Genomic DNA, 20,971 nt, shown 5'->3' with positions numbered 1-20,971 from the left:
ATGGTGCTGCTGCCCTCCTCAACGGTCTCCCTCAGGGCTGTCTCCACGGCGGTCTCCATGGCCTTCTGTACCCTGCTGAGATGGCTGTGATTATGCTTTTCCAGCCAGAACAGGCGAAACTTAGGGTGGAAGGCCGCTGCCAGCTGGCACTCCTTGTCTTCTAGGAGGGGCCCAAACCTTTTCGTGATGCCTGCCAGCATTGCGTCCACCAGAGGACTGCAGTATAGGTGTGGGCGTGGCACATGGCTTACGATACTTAGCATTAAATCAGAGATTTTTAAACATTTTTAGCGGACTTCCAGTTAGCGGAACTAAATTTAGCGGAAGCTAATTGGTCCGCTAAAGGTTTTCAAAGTTAACTGAACAGCAAATCCAATAAGGAAAAAGTTAGCTTTGCTAATTAGCGGTTAGCGGATTAGCGGAACTGTGCCCACCACTGTGCCAGACACAAAAGAAAAGCGTCTTGAATTAAACCCTGGCCCTGGGAAGTTGGAAATGGGGTAATCCAGGACAGGACACTTGAAATAATAGTCAATTTTAAAACATTTGAAGCATGCAAATTGCAAAGCGTACTCATTCATTAATCATTACTAACACACTTGGCTAAACACAGTAACAGTACTCTGAACCTGAAGTTCTGAACTCCGAAGTCCTCCTCTTTCTTTGTTGATGTAGAATAAGTGACATTTTCTGCATTTTTACTTGTTTTTCCATTATTCATTTATTGATATGATATTCCCATATCCATACTATACATTACCTGATTACCAAATTATTGATGTGATCTGTATCCATGCCAGGATGCCCCATGCCCATGGACATGCCATTGAGCATTTACAATGACCTTGTTGCTTGTCCATTGCAAGCTTCATATCAGCAGGAGCTATGTAGCATTTCTTCTGTATCTGTAACTTGTAAGCTTACAGGACAGCTTGTAAATTTGTACCATTTTAATTGAGTCAAACGAATTCACATTTCACTATAACAAAAAAAAAAGCATAAAACATACCATAAAATGGGGTTACTTTGACCGGCGGGTTAACTTTGACCACTTTTTGTTTTTTTAACAAAAACCTCCAAAACTCAAAAATGATTTGACATAGAAAAATTTTGTCAATGGCCATCAAAGGCCTAATACTGAGGCTACGTAACACCTGTCTCTTATACACATCTAGATGTGTATAAGAGACAGCATGTAAATATGATTNAACTGTCTCTTATACACATCTAGATGTGTATAAGAGACAGGTTCTACTACAATGCAACACAACCTGGAGTTATTTGGAGTTATTTTACAAAAAATAAAATTGATTTTACCACCCGGTCAAAGAAACCCCAAGAGCTGGGGTAACAAAGACCATCACTTTTTTTAAAATTACATCAAAACTATGAGAGGTAGGAGCCAGCAATTTATGATGAGCAAAGCTAGAGTATAGACCTGTATTTTGCATGTTTCAATTTAAGTTTAACTTATCAAGTAAAAAAATTGCATCATTATGAAAAAAAAAGTGGTCAAAGTTACCCCATTTTACAGTACCTGAAATGGAAAGGAAAATTTTAATGGCAACCATCCTATTTTTTGGAGCACTAAATGATATTCTATACACAATTTTGTGGTGACCAATGATTTATTAATTTTTTGTTAAATGAATTTTTTGCTAAACAAGTTAACTGTAATCAAAATTCTTTGTTGTTGATTAATTTTTTGGTTAACTGGAGCCTTTGCTAGCTGAGGTTCTACTGTAAATGCGTTTTTAGGGGGTGTCCCTCATTACCCCGTCGTGCACACAAATTCTCGAGATACACAAATTCTGTCAGTCATGTTTTCAAGCCAACACATATGTGCAACTTCTATGTAAGTAAAATTTTTTAATACAGCAAATATATTTTTTGCCATAGACCTTAGCAAAGTTACTTTTCCAAAATCTCACTTTTCACACTTTTTTTCAGGGATTTTTAGAGGTAGTTAATTTATGATCTTTAATTTGCTTTATGCCACATAGATAGTAAAAATGTTAAACTTTACACCACTATTCCTAGTATCCTGCAAGATTTTTATTAATTTAGCTACAAATTTTGTTGCTGGATGTGGAAGCTTCTTCGAGTAGATTGCCCCTTCTCACCGGGGTGTCTCTGTGCAGTGGCGGCCATAGTGACAAACCAGAGATATTTTAGAATTGATTAATTTTTAATTTAATTAATTTTTAATAAAAAAATCAAGTGATTTAATCACATGATTTAATCATTTTGATTTAATCATTGCCAACCCTGATCAATATTGCCAATGGGCAATGACTGGCACTGATATACTACACACATTATGATCAATATGTCTGGCACAGACCTATGGGTATTACAATAGTTGTACATGAGAGGTAAAAGCAATCAGAACAAGTGGGAGGATGTACATGTTGATGGTGTTGATGGATTGATCTATAGACTGATGATTGATTGATCATGGATGTAAATTTAAGGATGAGACTGTTGATGAAGAACTGGGAAAGCCTGAATAATTTATATTGTCATACTTTAATGCATGATGTACCAAAATATGTAGTGAAAACATGTACTTTGCACAAAAAATACTAGTTTGAACATGATGTTAGCTGGCCATCACTCCTGTATGTATACATACCTACTATTTGTGCAAGATTACGCATGTACATGTATTTGTAACTGCTGCTGCTGCTGACATTGCTAGTAGCTGTTGTTGTATGATGATGCCATTGCACTCTTTTTATGAGCAGCATTAAGAGTGTGCTGTGTATTAGTGATCTATGACCATACATATGTTTATTGCCACAGTGGCACTTTTTTCTGCACAACAAAGTTATTGTTTTCTGGCATCGTTTATCTAGGTGCATGCACATATTATTGACTTTACATACATTCACTGCCTGCTGCTGCCAATAGTGGTGGCAGCTGCAACTGGACAATGATGTGATTGTATCCTCTTAGTGCACAGCTATGCACTAATTCTATTTTTGACCTTGCATTTGTTCTTGGCTTGCTGTTACCACAGTGCTGGCAGCTCCAGATGTATGGTGACACAATCATGCTTTCTCACCACCCATTCAGGAATGTATGTGTGCATACATGTACATACATTCAATGCCAGCTGCTGCCACAGTGGTTGTAGCTTTGCATCAACACAATCTTTTCCTTTCACCATCCATCTATGAACTTGTGGGTATTTGTACATTCAATGCCATCATGTCCTCTCTCCATACATTTATGAATGTATTTTTGTATTTGTACATACATTCAATTGTAGCTGCTGCTGGTTGTTGTGGCAGATGCAGCTTTACTATGACATGATCTTTTCCTCTTTCCTCTACAGCCAAGCATAGATGCATATTAGTGAAATTTTCTGCTCACAATGCTGCCTGCTCTACCTTCTTTGTCAAATATGCTAAAATTTTAGTCTATTTCAGGAGTCAAAATATGAAATGGTTACTCTACAGAATGTGACAAAAGTCCATCAACTATTCTCCTCTTATTTCAGCCACTTGACTACAGGCTTACATTTACAACTCTCTTTTCAATCTTATTTTATGAACTTTTAACAAGCTTTACACAAACATTTGAGACTACAGCATCAAAAATGGAGTCTAATTCTCCTAAAGTCAGGGGAAGCAAAAATGAAAATTTTATTTATAGTGCCTATAAACACCTGAGAACATCCCACACCTTGCATTATTGAAGAAATGATCGTTTTGATAAATGACACGCATATCATAGCAACATGAGGACACTACATAACCTAATGTTTTCCATTAACTTCGCAAACCAAATCATGTCCTAACATAAACATTCCAACATTGTAGTTTAGAGGACAAATTATTGACCAAGTTTTCTTGTGTCACATGAGGTGAACAATCACATCAGGTATTAAGTTGTAATCAATTAAACAGAAACTTTAACAAGTTTTGAGAAATAATGAGAAAATATATTTTCAATTTTTATTGTTAGTATAATGGGCTTATTATTCAAATAAAAATCTGTAAAACACCACAGAGTAATAAAGAATTTGTTGGAAAAGTTGGCCTCAAGATGAAGTACTAATGTAAAATAAATGAATTTTGCATTGGCCCTTCATCTTGAAGAATAGAGAAATGACAAAATTTACACTGAAAAATGAAAGAATAAAATGGAAAATTAAGAATTTATGAAGTAAGACCCCTTTGACAGAATTAATATGTTATACTCATTTTTACTTGTTTTGAAGTGTTGCTAAGTGATGCAAACCATGAAATTAGTCTACTTTTCAACAGAAATTGTGCCTAAACATAATTTTAATTTGTTGCAGTCCTGGTATCTGCATTGAATACTTCTAGATCACTTATACGGTACCTATATGTATAGTATGTAAACAATATATATATACCTATATATTTATATGTATATATATCTTTCAGTCAGTCCATTGTAGATCATGGCCTATTGTTTTCACAAATCTTAATAATTATATGCTCTTATATTTAATTTTTGCACTTATCTAGTAGATAATTTTTTTTAATAATTTTTCTAAATATTGTGTGAAAGAATCAAGAATGTGAATAGAGAAAATTACTTGAAATTATTTAGAAACAAGCAATTCACATAAATTATATTTAGTCTTGGAAGACATTTGTATAAACTAGCTGGTATTGGATGTGTTCACTATAAACAAGATATCATTTAATTGTCTTTTTTTCCTATTTCAGAGCATTTGATGGCTTCTTTCTCTGGGTGTTTGTTTCCTATATATTAAAAAACATCTATAATGAAGCCTTTGTGTGAAAACTGTACTTCATGAAAGTGAAACCCATGTAAAGCTTTAACTCGTGATATTTTGTGATACTTTTTGGGTGATTATTGTGAGATCAAAGAGCATTGGCAAGATGCCTGTGATATTAGACCGGCTGCCCCTGCCTAACATCACCTGGTACACTGGCATCAGCGTCTTCTGCTTACTCTGCTCAGTTTATTATGCCGGCGTGCAAGTGAAAATCAACCCTGACTGGAAGGAGCAGCTTGCATTACGCCAGTCAGCTCTGTCCAAAGGAGACGACGGGTTCCATCACAGCAATAACCTGCCCCTCCATTGGGGGGTTTTCAACCCCAACGATCCAGATGACGAGGGAGTCTGTTATCCTTGGCAACAAAACACCATAAGCTTTCAGTTAACCTCTTCTTTTGATTCCCAATCCGTAAATAGTTGTTTTAAAGAATCGTTTGAAGATATAATAAAATCTGTTCTTTACGATGAAATGTGCTACTTAAGAATCAATTCAGACGATATTGCCTACACTAATTATCTAAGTTTCAACCAGCAAAGATTTTTGTTGTCCAAGACTCTGTTTTCTCCTGAGGAATACGAACGCCGTTGTTTGCAAGCTGCACGAAAGCTGGCTATGAAGTATAACAAAAAATCTAAACTCTCTGGCGTCATCGCATTCAAGGGAAGTAAGCATTCAAACGATGCCTCTCTACCGCCATCATCCACAATCAATGAAAGTTTTGCGCCACCAGCTCACAAAGAAAGTGATGAAGCTAAGAAAGTTAGCAACCAATGCAACACCTTCTACGACAGCTACGAACGCAGTGGGCAGTTGTCCCTGCCTCACCTGCCTCTCAATGAGCGTTCATGCGACGACAGGGAGAGGGAGATGTCGCCATACCTCATTCCCGAAATCATCAGCTTCATGTTCCATGAGCCGCTCTGTATCTGGGTGAGACTTAATTCATCAGTGTTCATTAGCGTAGCAATCCGAAAAAAACGGGGCCGGAGTATCAAAACTCGCCAAAGTGCAGGCAGTGGCTAAATTTATGCCTGCGATTGATGAGTGCAGCTTGAAAAGCCGTCAGTGATTAGCAGTCGGACTTATGAACTTGTAAATTTTGATAGTACGTCCTTGGATATCGCAGTATGATTTCTAGTTCATATATGATGATTATGATTAACCTACTAGATCTGTCTTAGATTACTTTTTGCTTAATAAAGTATAAAATTTTGTCATGAATGGACAGAATAGTTGAAGTTTAATAAATATCTGCGCTGAAGGTTATATTACAGAAGTTAATTTAGATTTTTTGAGTGGCCACAGTAGGCGAAAATTAGATTTTCGTTGGTATTGAAAATGGCTGCAATATTCGCTATTATGAATGTCAAGTAATATATAAGTAACGAGCTATTTTACTCAGCGACAAGCTAACTAAACTTCAAACAACGCGTTTCCATAATTATCTTTAGTATCAATCCATCCTGAATGTTCTTGCACATTATTCATTATTAAGTACCTTCTGTATGAACGTAGCCAGCCTCGGGTGGCAACTGTCTCCTAAAACGCCATTATATTTTTACAATATGCTTTTTAATTGCATGGGTAGCACTCGACAAGTTAACGACGTGTTTGTGTGGGTGCAGTCAAGTTAGCGACGTGTTTTTCCTTGGTGCAGACGCTGATCAACATGGCGTACTGTGTGCTCATCCTGCTGGGCACGACCATCCAGCACATGGTGTTCGGCGAGCTGCGGGTGTCGGAGCAACAGCACATCAAGGACAAGTTCTGGAACTTTGTCTTCTATAAATTCATCTTCGTGTTCGGAGTGATGAACGTCAAGCACATGGACGAAGCTGTGCTCTGGTGCTCATGGTTTAGCGTGCTGGGATTCCTCCATCTCCTGGCCCAGCTCTGCAAAGATAGGTTTGAGTATGTGAGTATTACATAAAAAAACTTACTGTATAATTTGTATCGCTATAAATTGAGCAGCAAGCTGCTTGCAATATTACGTGCAGCAAATAGGTATTGTATTGCGTTCAGAGACGTGCGTGACCAATCCATCGACATTACGGTATCGCGGTCTAAGACCAAGTCGTTTTCAGTTGGGGCTACTGAAACGGGAAGCCGTCCTCATCTTTTACATGTCATGTACGTTTCATTTTGAGAAGTACGGGGGCAAATTAATGGCAGTGTGCGGTTAGTTATCATGCGTGTAATTGCAGTGCTTAGCGAGTGACAAGCACGTATTATGTATGATACGTTGTAAGTTTCAAAATGATAACACGGAGCTAATGCACCGCAGTTCAGTTCCAAGCAACTCACGCGCCACCACGATAGGCAGTATAATGAGAGGAACACGGAATTTACTTGTGTTCTGAAGACGATGGCTTAGGAAAGGTCCTCGACAGTGATTTGCTTAAACAAAGAATAGTAAGATGCGTCCTACTCGAAGAAGTACCGTATATACGGATGAGAACTTACCTTGCCTGTCCTCATTCAACGTACAAACTCGATAAACCTGTTTGAAACTTTGAGGTTGGCTAGCTTCAAGACTTGCCTTCAGAGACAACTTGATGAAGTCTTTTCATCCAAAAATCACTTGACGAATTTTTCGAAGATGATTTATAAATTAGTCTCTTTATTTATCTCTTTGCACGGTCAATATTATCTAAAAAAAAATAAAACCTCTTAGATGTAAGTCACATCTTTCCATTCATGTCGCTTCAACTGGCGCCCCACTTCACGGCATGTCGTCAGACTTGATTCACTTGAATAAAAAAAAAATTTCCAGCAGCCTACCTGCTAGCAATTTCAAATTACTTATTGACCATGTACGTATTATTTATAAAAAAAATTTACCATCAAATCAACGGTGTTGCCATGGGCAGCCCTCTGGGTCCAACCTTTGCTGAATTCTACATGTGCGAACTAGAAAACCGAGTCTTGTCGGACGCAACAATCAGGCATGAAATCTACTGTAGATATGTCGATGACATTTTTGTCGTTGTTCGAGACAAGAATCACACGACGGAGCCTACGCGTGGCCTTAGAACTCAATTCAGTTTTGACGTTCACCTGCGAATTCGGGCTGAATCAGTCCTTGCCCTTCCTCGATGTACTCGTACAAATGGAAGATACAATGTTCATCACTACAGTTTACCGAAAACCTACAGACGTCGGAAGAGTTCTGAACGAAGCAAGTGAATGCCCCCAGCGATACAAAACCAGCACTATTCGCGCCTTAATACACAGAGCATTTAAAACCTGTACATCGGCCAGTGACTTGAGAACTGAACTCCAGGCCTGCAAGCAAATCCTGGTGAACAACGGTTATGCGAATACAACTATCGACAGCGAAATCTCAAACTACCGAGCACGACAAAACCAAACGGACAATGAACCAGCATCTAACGAAAGTATTATAACAATTTATTACCAAAATCAGATGACTGAAGCCCACAAGACTGACGAAAGAGTCCTCGAATCAATTGTGCTCAATAAAATCAGAAGCACAACCACAGCTGACCGAATCAAACTCCTGATTTACTATAAAAACATGAAAGTCAAGAATTTGATAATGAAAAATAACCCATGCAAAAAGTCGGGCCCATTACAACAAACTAATGTTATTTACAAATATTCCTGCCACAAAGAAGGTTGTAGACTTCTCCAGAACGTAAATTACATCGGTTTGACCAGCACGACTTTGAGCCGCCGCCTAACATGCCACCTCCAGACCGGAGGACCGAAGAACCACATGAGGGAGGCTCATAATGAGACCCTCACTCGCGCGACGTTGGAGACCCACACCAGAATCGTCATGAGATGCCCAGACGCCACGAGACTGGCCATAGCTGAGGCTCTCATCATCAAGCATGAGTCTCCAACTATTAATTTACAAACTACCGGATTTGTCAGGACGTTAAAATTGTTCTCGTAATTCAAGCTTTGATTCCAATCTGTATCCATAATACCCTATGTTTGTACTATTGTCATTTCAAAATTTCAAATTCGCTTGTTGCAAAACTCTTCCTCTACTTGATAATGAATGAAGTTGCATTCGAAACGTCGTAAAATTAAAATTATAATAAAATGTCCCTTGGAAACCTGATATTTGACTTTTCAGTTCCTATCAAGAGCCTAATTCGCCGAATAGAGAAAAACAATAAGAAAATTGTCAATAAGAAATACTCTCTGGTCTTCAATGAAACCTGCATTAAAGAAAATCTTCTGCCAAACTACACCAGTATTATTTATAATGTATAAATCATCATGGAGGTATTCAGCTATTTCCAGATTTTATCCTCTACCGTTCATTGTCTTGTAGGTGTTAGCCCTGACCTTTCCAGGCGATGACCGAGTTGTGAATTATTGAAGCTTGCAGCCTTCAATCCCCCTCAGCCCAGTCTCATCGCACAACTCATCATTCCTGTTCATCAATCAATATCAGTTTGTGTGCTAGGATTTTTTTTGTAACACGAATCCAGCACTAGTGAGACTTAACGACTCCTGGATCAGGACTTTATACCTAAAAATTTCATGCGAATTTATCATTAGTGAGACCAAGACGAATATAAAGCGTGCGGTATTGACCGCAGCAACTGTAATGCGTGCCGCTTGGCTGGTGCGATGTCCACAGTTGTGCCTCGCGTCAGAGCAGCCGCGGTCGTGGCTGCGTGTATGCCAGTTCCCTCACCTTGGTATAACATATAGGGCGTATATAGCCGTATATTGATAAAGTATTTCTGACGCAAAGACCAGTAGTACTCCTGAAAGGCGAACTTGCCTGCAGGCGCAACTCGCGCACTCACGCCAAACTTTCAAAACAGGCCGTGTTGTACAGAGATCCGAATAGAGATATTACATTAAATTGCTCATGCACACAAATAAAGTTCCGTTATGAATCTTACGTAACCGTACGTATTAAAATTTTCATTTGCAGCCGTTTGGTATTTTGCATTGTAATTGTTTCGTCGTCGACCGCAGACATTAGCAATGCTGACGCAAATTTTTCCCAGGCTTTTTGACGTGAGTTGTGTAACGAGTGTGCAGTTCGTGGTGAACTTGGTGCATCATTACCCTATACCGTCTATTTGCATATACCACTGACAAGAATTAGTTTTTCATAAACATCTTTTGCTGTTTAAAGTTAGTTTTTTCACTTGAGACTTGGTTTATCGCAGTGACTGCTATAGTTTCCGAAGTTTATCCTGCAACAGTTCATTATATCTTTAACAGTTTATTTTGTAAAATATGTACAATACCGGTATGTAATGCGTTGCAGCTCTCATTTTCTGGCCACACTGGTCGCCGCACTCACCTTCGTCTGCTGGGGCTACTGACGATCATCCTGCTGCTGGCGTCAGCCTGCCTCGTCATCTCGGGCATCGTAGGCTGTCATGCTGGCATCAACACATTCGCCTTCATGGCAGCAGAGGTGGGCAAGTTTTACAGAACGCTCGGTCTACGAGTCATATGCGTTTGATCACATGCTTCTTGTCATTAATATTTAATGTCTGGCTATGTCGTCAGCCATGACCCAACCCCAGTTTTATCATCTTAATTGATATCACTTTGCTTCACAGTGAAAATTTTTGCGCATTTTACCCTCAGCAACAACGTGCGTTTGTTATATGTTTATGAGATAACATTGCTGGTGCGCAGTGCGTGTTGCTGATGGTGCGCACTCTGTACGTCATCACGCGCTACAGTATCTACCTCTGGGATATAAGCCATCAGGGCCTCTGGGAGAAACGAGGTTTGTCTTTTTTTTATGCATGCAACTATTTTCTGATATAAATGAAATAAACCCAAAGCTTTTGTTTTGAAATTTAATATGATTACGTGAATTCTGAAATATCAAATTTTTCTGTTTGATGTTTTACTTATAGGAATTGTAAGAAATATTTTTCTGTCTGAAATTTACTTAGCATATTCTCTCATAATACTTGAGATATGTTTTAGGTGACGATTTAAGATTCGTTTGTTTGTAGGCGGGTACGTGTACGTGACGGAGCTTGTGTTCGAGCTGAGCGAGTTATGCATAGACATGGCGCACCACATCCACATGTTGGTCTGGGGTAACATCATGCTCACCATGGCCTCGCTGGTGATCTGCCTCCAGCTGCGCCTGCTCTTCTACCAACTGCAACACAAAGTCAAAACTCACCGCAACTACCTCAGAGTGCGCAAGCTTTTAGCTCGGTCAGTGCCTACTATATCGTTCATTGAAGTTGACAATATGCACGGGATTTTCACAACTACGGATCATTTGAAATTATTTCTAGTGCTTCATGTTTCTACAAACGATCTCGCTAATTCGTAAAATTTCACTTGTGTATAGTTTTCAATGTCAGACCATTTTTTACATTTCATTAAATTTCCTCGTGATATTTTTTGTATTTGAAGCGAGCTAAGTCTGTTTTACAATATTTACCAAAGTCTGTGGCAAAAACCAAATTTACCAAAGTCTGTGGCAGGGTGGCCCAGTGGTTAAAGTTCAGAGTACCATGATTGGCGCAGAGAGGCACGGGTTCGATCCCAGCTCTGTGCGCCAGTTTCTGGTCAGAATCGGCAAGGAGGCCGGGCGGTTAAGCTCAGCAGAATTGTAGCAGTGAGTTGCGAGTTCGAGACCGCAACAAGCTGTGGATGTTCTGCGATGTTAAGAATCGGCGACAGGCCTATGGCCTAATAAACGCTGAAACCGCTTTAATATTGCGTACGACCAGTTATAATTGATTGGTTGTCCTATATATTGTTTGTTATGATATTATTTTCACTATTGACATCTCGTATACTTGAACGTTATAGACACTGACGTATAGTGTCAACATGTGACGCTGCGACAAGGCTTGGCAGGGAAGTATCCCTATTTTTTGAACTGGCATTAGTTGGGCCCCCGCCCCAACTAACGCCAGAAGAAGGTGGGGTAACGCCAGAAGGTGAGAAGGTGGTGGTAAACTCGAATGAGGTAGTGGCTTTAAGATTATCCGTCAGCTGTAGACGTGGATATTTCATGGCTGTTACATGGGCGATTGATATCACGATATAGCGATATTGCGGCTAATCCACTCACAGGATTAAACTCCATGTAATAAGCTTTTTACGTGACAGCTCTAGAAAGAAGTTGTTAAGCATTGATCGAGTTGTTGTACATATGAGAAATAAGCCTTAAGGCAACTTGTTTGCATGCCTCGCCAAATGCCTAGCAGAGTTACCCTGATTTCTGAACGAAACTACATCAGGTTTTGACAACGAGAAACATCACTTGAACGATGTATAGTTTGGCAACCAAGTGAAATTATTATGAAATTATTTTTTCATTGGTACCCTTTCGTCGTCATAAAAATTTCACCGATATCAGCTTTTAGTAACCAGTACCCACTTGCCATCTATCTTGATGGATTTATTCCCATTTTGCTCATCCGTTCCAAAGTATAGTCATGTTCTCCCCTCTTTTTCTTTTACCTAAATTTGATTTTGAGCATCTCCCTCGTTCACACTGACAACTGATTATCTGATCATCCTATCATATCACTTCCCCTACTGCGCTATAATTTATTTAGTGCAATAACTTCATATTTGTGTTGCAGGTACCCTGAAGTGAAACCAGCTGTGGGAGAAAATGAAAGCGAGGACACGACGTGTGCCATCTGCTGGGAGGTGGTGTGTGTGGGGCGCCAGCTGCCCTGTAACCACACCTTCCATACGGACTGCCTGCTGGCCTGGCTACCGCAGCACCTCTCTTGCCCCACCTGCCGACACCGCTTACGACCCCAGCAACAACTTGTCAGTCAACATTTACTACTATTTAATTACATAAAACGAATGCTTATTATTGAAATTTTAGGCTGTTAGATTTCATTGGTTCTCAATTATGAATGCGGAACAGAAGTGCAACTTTCATAGAGTGTTCATGATGTAGGGAAATTTTTATGAGGGATGTGAAAAAACCTCATGCCACTTGAAACGGAAAATTTTGATGCTTTGATACGAATGGCTTGTCCTCACTGAAGACACTTACGTATAATATACATATTTCTTAATGTCTAAAATCTGCTTCTTATTTTGCTCAATACAACAAGTTGAAATAAGTCATGCTTACTGATGAGCTGCTTTAGTCTTAGATTAAACGACAGTTATTCGTACGAGTTGCATTTGTTCAGGATCAAAACCAGCGGAGTTTGTGGGCTCGTCTCTGGAGCCGCAGGTCGTCTGACCCGCTGGAGATGACGCAAGGCAGCGACAGCAGCAGCAGTGAGCACAGCACCCCTCGTCACGGCCCGCGCCCTGACAATGAAGCAATCTCCGCTGCAGGAGTCCAGGCTCTCCCACATGATCCTCATCCTTCGCCTGAAGAAATAACTACAACGCCGAGTCCTGATCAAGACGTGTCGCTACCCGGTAGCTTGTCTGACGTTCAGGAGGAACTTAATCAGGATACTGGCACTGGTAAGGCAATCCTTCGACGTGACGGATCTTCCATTGGAGGAGACTCTGATGACCTGGACCGTGGTTCTGAATCGTTTATGCTCGAGAATGATGGTTTGTTCTGGACTGGTGATAATGACTCGCGAGGTCCACATGGAGGAGGGAGAAGAGAAGAAGGAAGCGGCAGCAGTAGTGCTGGCAGCGATGGTTACCGCTACGTCAGTTGGCTGTCGTCGTTCAGCGTCGAGCAGCGACACACGCAACTGCCGCCCGCCCGCCGCGGCGTGTCGCCTGATAGCTCCGTGCACGCCATGGCTGTGCAGGTACAGTGCTTGTCTTGTTTATGTTGTGTAAGATAATAATGAGTGAAACATTGAGATTGCTAGCCATGAACATTACTGGCACAGATGTATCTGTTATTTATTCACAGTATCACTCAATTTACTGCTTTATTTTTTGTCCGCTCATCTCATGGCAATTAATTCTGATAGCTATCCGTGTAGGTACTCGGGGGAAATTTTGCCAGTTTTTAACCTGGTTTATTGTCATCCAGTTGCAACCTTACTTGTTATATTTTTCACTGCAGGAATATTTGCTGCGCAGGTACAGCAAATGTTTCCTCATGCCGACTACTGGGAAATAATGGAGGACCTGCGACTTACGCGGTCCATCGCTGCCACAGTTGACAACATCCTGGAGGAGAGGCTGCGGCCCGCTGCTCGTCTGGCGTCGCCGCCGCGCCCACTGTCCACCTCTCGTGCGCTTTCGGTCAATAATGCCGAGTCCTCCTGCCTAGAACCGCCTGCTTCCAAGCTGGGCTTTTTCAATATTGCTCAGCAGTCCACGAGTGCCGGGACTTGCCTTCCTGTCGCTCTGCCGCCTGCTACCTCAGATCAAAGTCGCAATTCCATTGATGTCGCATGTCGGCAGGATGAGAAGCTTGACGATATGATGCTAACAGATACGAAAAGCAATAAGCTTTGTAATCATTCTGATGCCTCTATTGCTGCAGGCTCAAGGGATTCGTCTTTTGGCTCAAAGACGCACCCATACAACTTATTTTCAGAAGAAGCGGACGACCAGTCCAGAGTTTCTCATCAAGATTATCTTGAAGAAACTGAAGTCCTTTTAAAAGCCAATGACAAAAATTAATTTTTCACCTTAATAGTGATTAAGAATCGTAAAATTTGCCCAAATAGCAATGCTCTGAGTGGGCTGTCAAGTTGAGATGGAAGCAGGCCGTGTGCCAAGCTGAGGCGGTGGGATGGACCTAACGCTGCTGCTAGCGATCATTAACGATTCTCACGCTGCACGCCGGCGATTTTTGTTGACGTTTATTGATGTGCTTGCTAGAATACCGGTAGCTTGTCTCAGAAAGGCGACGTAATATCATCGACGTGGGTGCTAATGTTGTTCGAAGTTATTTTGCCACCGCATATAGCACTAATGCTGCTTCACGTGAAAGTGTGGCCCTGATTCGTGACGTGCGCCGCTCAAATGGTTTTGAAAACCATACCTTGAGGTAATATTTACTGCACATTCGTGATATTATAATAATCTGATTACCATTAACCCCACATGAACGAATGCACATTAGACTATTTGGACGAATCAAACCGGACGCAACATTTCTATTGGAACACTACACTCCGTGCTTCCTGTACTCGGCTGGGAAGAATTTACCCTAGCTCCATGTAATCAACTCACTCAATGTTCGTGTTGGAAAACTTGGCCTCTCTCGTGACTGTACTTATTTTCATTCCTATGAGCGTTTTACTTCTGTGAAATATTTTATTCGATAAGTCGCATCTACATAATTCCTCATTGAGTCCCCATGTTTTTAGGATACATCCAAAGCGTTTATGGTACTGACGCTGATGTGACACTGTGAAGAAGTCGGGCATTGATCGAGAAAGTTTTTGATCCATTTAAGTTTTTATTTAAGGGGTAGGACTGACTGTACATCTCCTTATCATTTGTACCTTTCGCAATGATTGGCATTAGTTGAAAATGCAAATGCGTTTAATTTAATGATGAGCAAGATTTTTCATCAGGTTCGATCATATTTTTTCATTTATATTGCCAACAGTGATGTGTTGTATTAGAAGAAAGTTTGTTCTTTGTGTGTCAACTTCTTCTGAATTCCATTAATCGACGAAGCTGTCTCAAGTGAGACATAATGGCTCTTAAATGTGCTTGTCTTGCCTGCGCTTCCTAGGTGCTCACCACAGAGCTCATATCTTAGTTGGGGGATTTAAGCTGTTCTGTAGGCAGGATTCTATGCACTCTCCGTCCTGTGTTCTACCTGTGTAGGCGACCACGTGATTTGCTAGCGATCTCTTGTGTCCTTATTGCTGTTGGGGTAAAATTTTCTTATTTTTCATTTAGAGATACCAGCGCTGCTCCTGTTATACAGGCTGCATCGCGCTGGCAATCGTCCGCCGCTGTTTCAGATGAACATGTTCATCTGAACGTGTTAATCTCGAGTGTTCTTCTTGAACGTGTTCTTGATTCACGTTCAGCATCGGCTGGCTGCGCCGTTGCCTGTGAAAATCTTTCGGTGCATGCATTTGTTTAAGTACTTGAATACTTGCTTATATACTACCACGATGAAGACATTTTCGTCTGGTTTAAAGAGATCGTATTTACTGAACTTTAGTTAGTGCCAATTTCAGTGGACGAATGAATTTAATGCGACGTCCTAAAATTAATACTTTATTTTAGTTTGGAGCGGTTGTTTGGAATTTGCAGTGCTTTGAAAGGGTGCTCTTTACTACAACTCATTCGTAATCCATCCACGAATTGTATATTCTTACGTATTTTTCTATTCGTTTAATCAAATATTAGTTGCTTCATTTATTTTTAATTGTCCTAAGGGGATTGTTCCTGAGCGCCCCACCGCTGAGCTCGCAATTTCTGACCGTTGGTCTCAGTTGTGAGGTTAAGTTATTATGTAGGCAGGGTTCCGTACATTTCCCTTCTCTGTCTCTCTCGTGCGGGCGGCCGACGTCCCGTGTGAGCGACCTCTTGTTCGGGTGTCTTAGGTTCTGTTACTTTTCATCTGTCCCTCCTTGTCACTTCGTCTCTTAGGGTACGCACACAGTGAAAGCAGGTTGCCAGCGTGCTGGTTACCTGCTCAGGCTGGCGCCTGAAACCATAGAATACAGAAGCCTATTCGTACAGGTTTTCACTGTGAACACTTACATTATTATCCTATGTTCATTCTTGTGGCAGGTTGGAGCAGGTTGCCCGCGCGGGCAAACCTGCTTCCACTGTGTGCGTACCCTTAGAGATGCTAACGCTGCTTCTCTCGAGCCAGCTTCAGCGGGCTGGACAACTGAGACCTTCCGCTCCTTGTAGGTGATGAATAATTCGAGACTTTGAATAATTGAGACCTTCCGCCTTCAGGCGATGTTGCATTTTGACCTCCGGCGCGAAATAGCTTGAAAGCTGAAGCGCTAGCAAACCATTCTACTACTACTAGGTACTTTACGATAATTGAAATCATAATTTAAATTAATCTTATATTGTCTCTTGCCTTCTAAAGCCTGCTTATATATTGTTCTCTTGCCTCTCAAGCCTACACGATCGTCTGATGCCTCAGGTTTTGTTGTATATTTCTTAACTCGTGCATATGTCGTAATTTTATCTATCAAGTCGCCCCGGTTCTGCCAATTATACGGATGTGTATTGCTGTGATCGTAGGAGTCGTAAGTTAGTACACCTGCTTGGGCACTGGCATCTCGCTTCTTGCCCTCTGCCGAGCTGGTATGCATTTTTTTTTCGTTACCAGAGATTAAATATGCTATGGCATTGAATGATAAATATAGCGGTGAGAATGCATCTAAGCCTAACTCATTAATACTTTGTCAATAACACTTGCAGGACTAATACATTTAATTGTTACAGACCAAACATGCAGAAACAGGCATAGAATTTATTTTAATAAAAAAAATTATTTATTTACGTTATAATTATTATGCATTCAATGCATTGGTAACGTTCTTCCCTTGTACCCTTAATCAATCTTTGTTATGCGTAGAATGTGGGTGAATCTCTGATCGCGAATTTTGTAAGAAGTATTCTCGCACTGGTCATTTAATTTGGTGCTAAAGATTCCTTGGTGCCTTCAAATGTGACAAGTTTAGTATTAGTTGGCGAAAAAATTCACTCTTACTTGTTTCGCCTTTCTATTTGTTTGTGTAACTTTAGATGTGATTTATTTAGTTGGCCAAGTTTTGCGATTTTTGCTTTTTAAACAATGTAAGAGCTCAACTTATGTACTTTTACGAGTTTGTGTTTTTTCCCTCTTTCTGAATGGTGTTTTTTTGCGAGCACCTGATGCCTCATTTTCTTTAAATCTTGTTGTTTGCCCGAGTCTGAACTTCATTGCAGTTTCGCACCATCCATGGTTGTTAACAGTCTTCGTTTAGTGATGACCAACGTAAATCTGAGTTGTGAAGTAGAGCGAAATCGGCTTGCTCACCATGTGTCAATCTTTTGTTCGTATTCTTAATTACCTCATTCATGGACTTGATATTATTTAAAGAGTACCTAGAATATTTGAATTCATTTCGTATTCATTTCTTTCTTGCATCAATTGCACGCGCTGCAGTAGGTTCTGTGAAGCTTGCATAATGCCATCATTTGTTCTTCATTAACCAATAGCCGTCTTGAACTTTTCCCTCGCATTTTCTTACTCGTCTAGTTCATGATTAGTGTTTTTGATGAGATCCTGATACTGACTGTCTTCTCAGCGATGCATCGACTCCTCTAACTTACCTACCTCGTCACCCTGTAATTCTCCCGTTTAAGTCCTGTAATCTTGATGCTACTGCTCGTGTGCTCTAGATCAGGAAATATTTCATTTAATTTTTTTTTATTATTTCGCTTCTCACTGCTAGTTAAAAATCATTCAAAGCGATATTTTGTAGGTTGAATTAGGTCAATAGCCCTAACCTAATTGGGTCAAGGTTTTGCTTTCCTTTCCTCTAATCAAAGTTATTTGTAGAATAGTAAATGAAATATATCACTTCCTCTTTCATGCAGCCAGTGCACGATGAATACTTGAGCTCGTGACTTAACACTAACTAGGTATTAGGATTCCTTCTTTGAGTGGGTAGGGTACTTCGTATTCTTCAAGTGTATGTATTTAGTCCTTTTTGTCGCAATAATACCATACTACGTTCAGGAAGCTGATCATTGATATTTACCTTTTGCACTTTCACGATGCTGAACGTATAGTAAAACTTGAGCTCTCGCTTCTCATCGTGGGTTAGGGTGATGAATAATTGAGACCTTCCACCTCTATGGTGATGTTCATCTTGACTTTCGGTGCGAGATAGCTAAATAGCTGAAGCGCTAGTAAACATTTGGCCACTAAACTAACTCATCGTGAGTTATTAGTATGAGCGCTGCTTGTTACTCCTACTGCTCTCTGCTCTTGAGGAAGTATTAGTACGTTGGCATGAGTCAGCATCGCGTCTTTGACTCGATCGATGCTCGTCTCATTTGTTACATTTTGAATTTTTGTGTTTTACCAGATTTGTTTTTTTTTGAACACCCATAACTTGGAAACATTGAGGCAGACGAAATCAGTGCATGCCGTTTGATGCAAGTCACATTTTAATGTTTATTTTAGTAACTCTGCGTACTTTTATTCTGGAATGTTTCTAGTTCCCAGCGATTTTTATCGATTTCATTAAAGCAACGAGATACATACAGATTTGTGAATTTTTCCATGACGTTTAGCGCCTTAACTTGGATTCGGTCAAATTTGTGCCTCGCTGGCAAGATATTATTCCTTATTGTACTCGGTGCCTTGAGTTGATTTAGAGGATGGGAGGCATGATGTTCATGATTGTGCGCTGCTTGTCACTCCCATCATAAAGTGATGGTGAGGTTGACACCAATAGTGATGTGCTGGTCATCATGGCAAGCAGTCGGGCAGTTGTCGGTCAGCGAGATCTGGACCAAAGTGATGCGAGCTTGGCTGTCACACGGCGACAAATAGACTGACTTGTTCAAAGACGCGATAAGAGCTAGCAACAAATGTTTGGATTGTAATCTATTCATGGTGCAGAGCTGCCTCTGTTCAATGCAAATCCGAGACGAAATCGTCGGGGTTCAGCTGCAACACCCAAAGTTTAAAATTCATTATTTATTCTAAAATTACAGTATGGAGCCTATACTTAAACTGCACGGACTTTGAGTGCAAAGCTACTGCATCGGGCAGAAAAACGTGGCACAAGCTTGATGTTGATGCAGGAACTCATTCAAAATTAACGAAGCGAAATACGGAGAAACAGAAAAGTACTAACAGAGAAGTTGAGGAGCGTTTTCAATTTTTACGGTAAACCAATAGCGTAATTCTGAGGTGAACCTCGAAGCAAAATCTGAGTGGCTTGCTGTCAACTTTGACGGCCTTCCGGCAACTCCTGTAGTAAGTCGGCTCTATGCATAATGATTGCATTCCCTTGGATCCAGTTGGCACGACCGAGAGGGAGGATCCTATTGTTTGGGCAGCGCAAAATCTCCATTCTTTTGCCCAAGCATGCTTCGTGGAGTGACTGTCCCAGTCTCACCTTGCTGTGAAAGACAGACAATTAACCAACAATGAAAGAAAGCCAACGTTATCTCCAACACTTACCATCTCTAGCATAACGTGTGTACGATGTGCATCGGCCTATCTGATGACCTCCGCATCATTAAAGACGTTCGAAAGATTGCACGGATTCATCGCACCATCAGACTCCCATGCTTGTGGACTCTTTAACTTTGAGACTCTTTGTTATGTAACATCTCGTCAAATGCGGTCGGTCAAGAGACATGCCAGAGGCACACTAGCGACCCTCTCTTGACACTCGTTCGGCAAGTTGTACGGGGCGTAACCATAATCTTTCAAGATGGAAGGATGCCATACATGTAACAAAGCAAGAATTGACATTTCATAATTATGTAAGCACGTTTCTTGTATCTGGCAATGGCATATATATCGTTCGTACGTTCATATATAAAACTGAAAGGACGTTGATATTCACGTGGACAGTTGAAGTAGTTTAAGCGATGCACATAGACACGTTCTAATGCTTTGCCGCTTCGATTTCTACTCTCAACCTTAACAACTTTCATATACAGAGACCTATTTGGATGCCTTGCCTCACTAAAAGTGATTTTACCCGAAAATTTTGGGGTTTGTATCATCACTGTAAAAAGTCCGAATCTCTCTGTAATTTTCTCTATAAATATATCCGTATACTTTATTTTTCATTCCATTCTGTGTATATTGTCTAGTCAATGCATTACAGAGGACGACGTAGTAAGGGCGGAGCGCTCGTGTATTCCAAACATCACTTGCGGTTGCCAAGGTCACCGGCGCTGAGAACAAGACATCGACGCACTCCCTGCCTGAAGTGGCGGGCAAATGAAACTTGAATATAAAGTAAATATTGCAATAATTATGATTATTATATGATAATAATATAATTATGATTATAATAATTATGATATGAAATTATGATTTGCAATAATTAATGGTAAACCAATAATAATTAGTTTACCATTAACATCGTTATACACCATGAGCACATATGTGGGAAAGATTAATAGAGTAGCTAGCGTAACAGTAAGGCCGAGTATCACAATGATTATTGCACGTTCATGTTCCCAAAGCTTACAAGTAGTTATAGTTATTATCCATAACAAGTACAAGTAGTTATCTATTACAAGTAGTAGTTAACTACTTGTTCTTGTATTACAAGTACAAATAGTTATCT

At 40.4% G+C, this 20,971-nt stretch overlaps 1 protein-coding gene across 1 annotated transcript; it reads left to right on the top strand.

Moving 5' to 3' along the window:
* The first annotated feature begins 4,723 nt into the window (after positions 1 to 4,723).
* On the top strand, positions 4,724 to 16,051 carry LOC108669375. Its single transcript, XM_018156690.2, has 8 exons — positions 4,724 to 5,714; positions 6,442 to 6,699; positions 10,051 to 10,203; positions 10,431 to 10,524; positions 10,760 to 10,970; positions 12,359 to 12,554; positions 12,932 to 13,519; positions 13,800 to 16,051. Exons 1-8 carry the CDS (start codon positions 4,884 to 4,886, stop codon positions 14,346 to 14,348), a joined length of 2,880 nt encoding a protein of 959 aa, XP_018012179.1. The 5' UTR covers positions 4,724 to 4,883; the 3' UTR covers positions 14,349 to 16,051.
* The last annotated feature ends 4,920 nt before the right edge of the window (positions 16,052 to 20,971 follow it).

Source organism: Hyalella azteca, unplaced genomic scaffold (genome assembly GCF_000764305.2).
Source record: "Hyalella azteca isolate HAZT.00-mixed unplaced genomic scaffold, Hazt_2.0.2 contig4501, whole genome shotgun sequence".
In the NCBI taxonomy this organism is placed as follows: domain Eukaryota; kingdom Metazoa; phylum Arthropoda; class Malacostraca; order Amphipoda; family Hyalellidae; genus Hyalella; species Hyalella azteca.
This window is presented reverse-complemented; position numbering and strand designations above follow the sequence as displayed.

What these genes read in the sequence shown, in the direction of transcription:
- LOC108669375 (XM_018156690.2), top strand. Translation starts at nt 4,884, where the DNA reads ATGCCTGTGATATTAGACCGGCTGCCCCTGCCTAACATCACCTGGTAC. An exon ending in ATGAGCCGCTCTGTATCTGG is followed by an intron (nt 5,715 to 6,441) that starts GTGAGACTTAAT and finishes TCCTTGGTGCAG; the next exon opens with ACGCTGATCAACATGGCGTA. An exon ending in TACGACCCCAGCAACAACTT is followed by an intron (nt 12,555 to 12,931) that starts GTCAGTCAACAT and finishes GCATTTGTTCAG; the next exon opens with GATCAAAACCAGCGGAGTTT.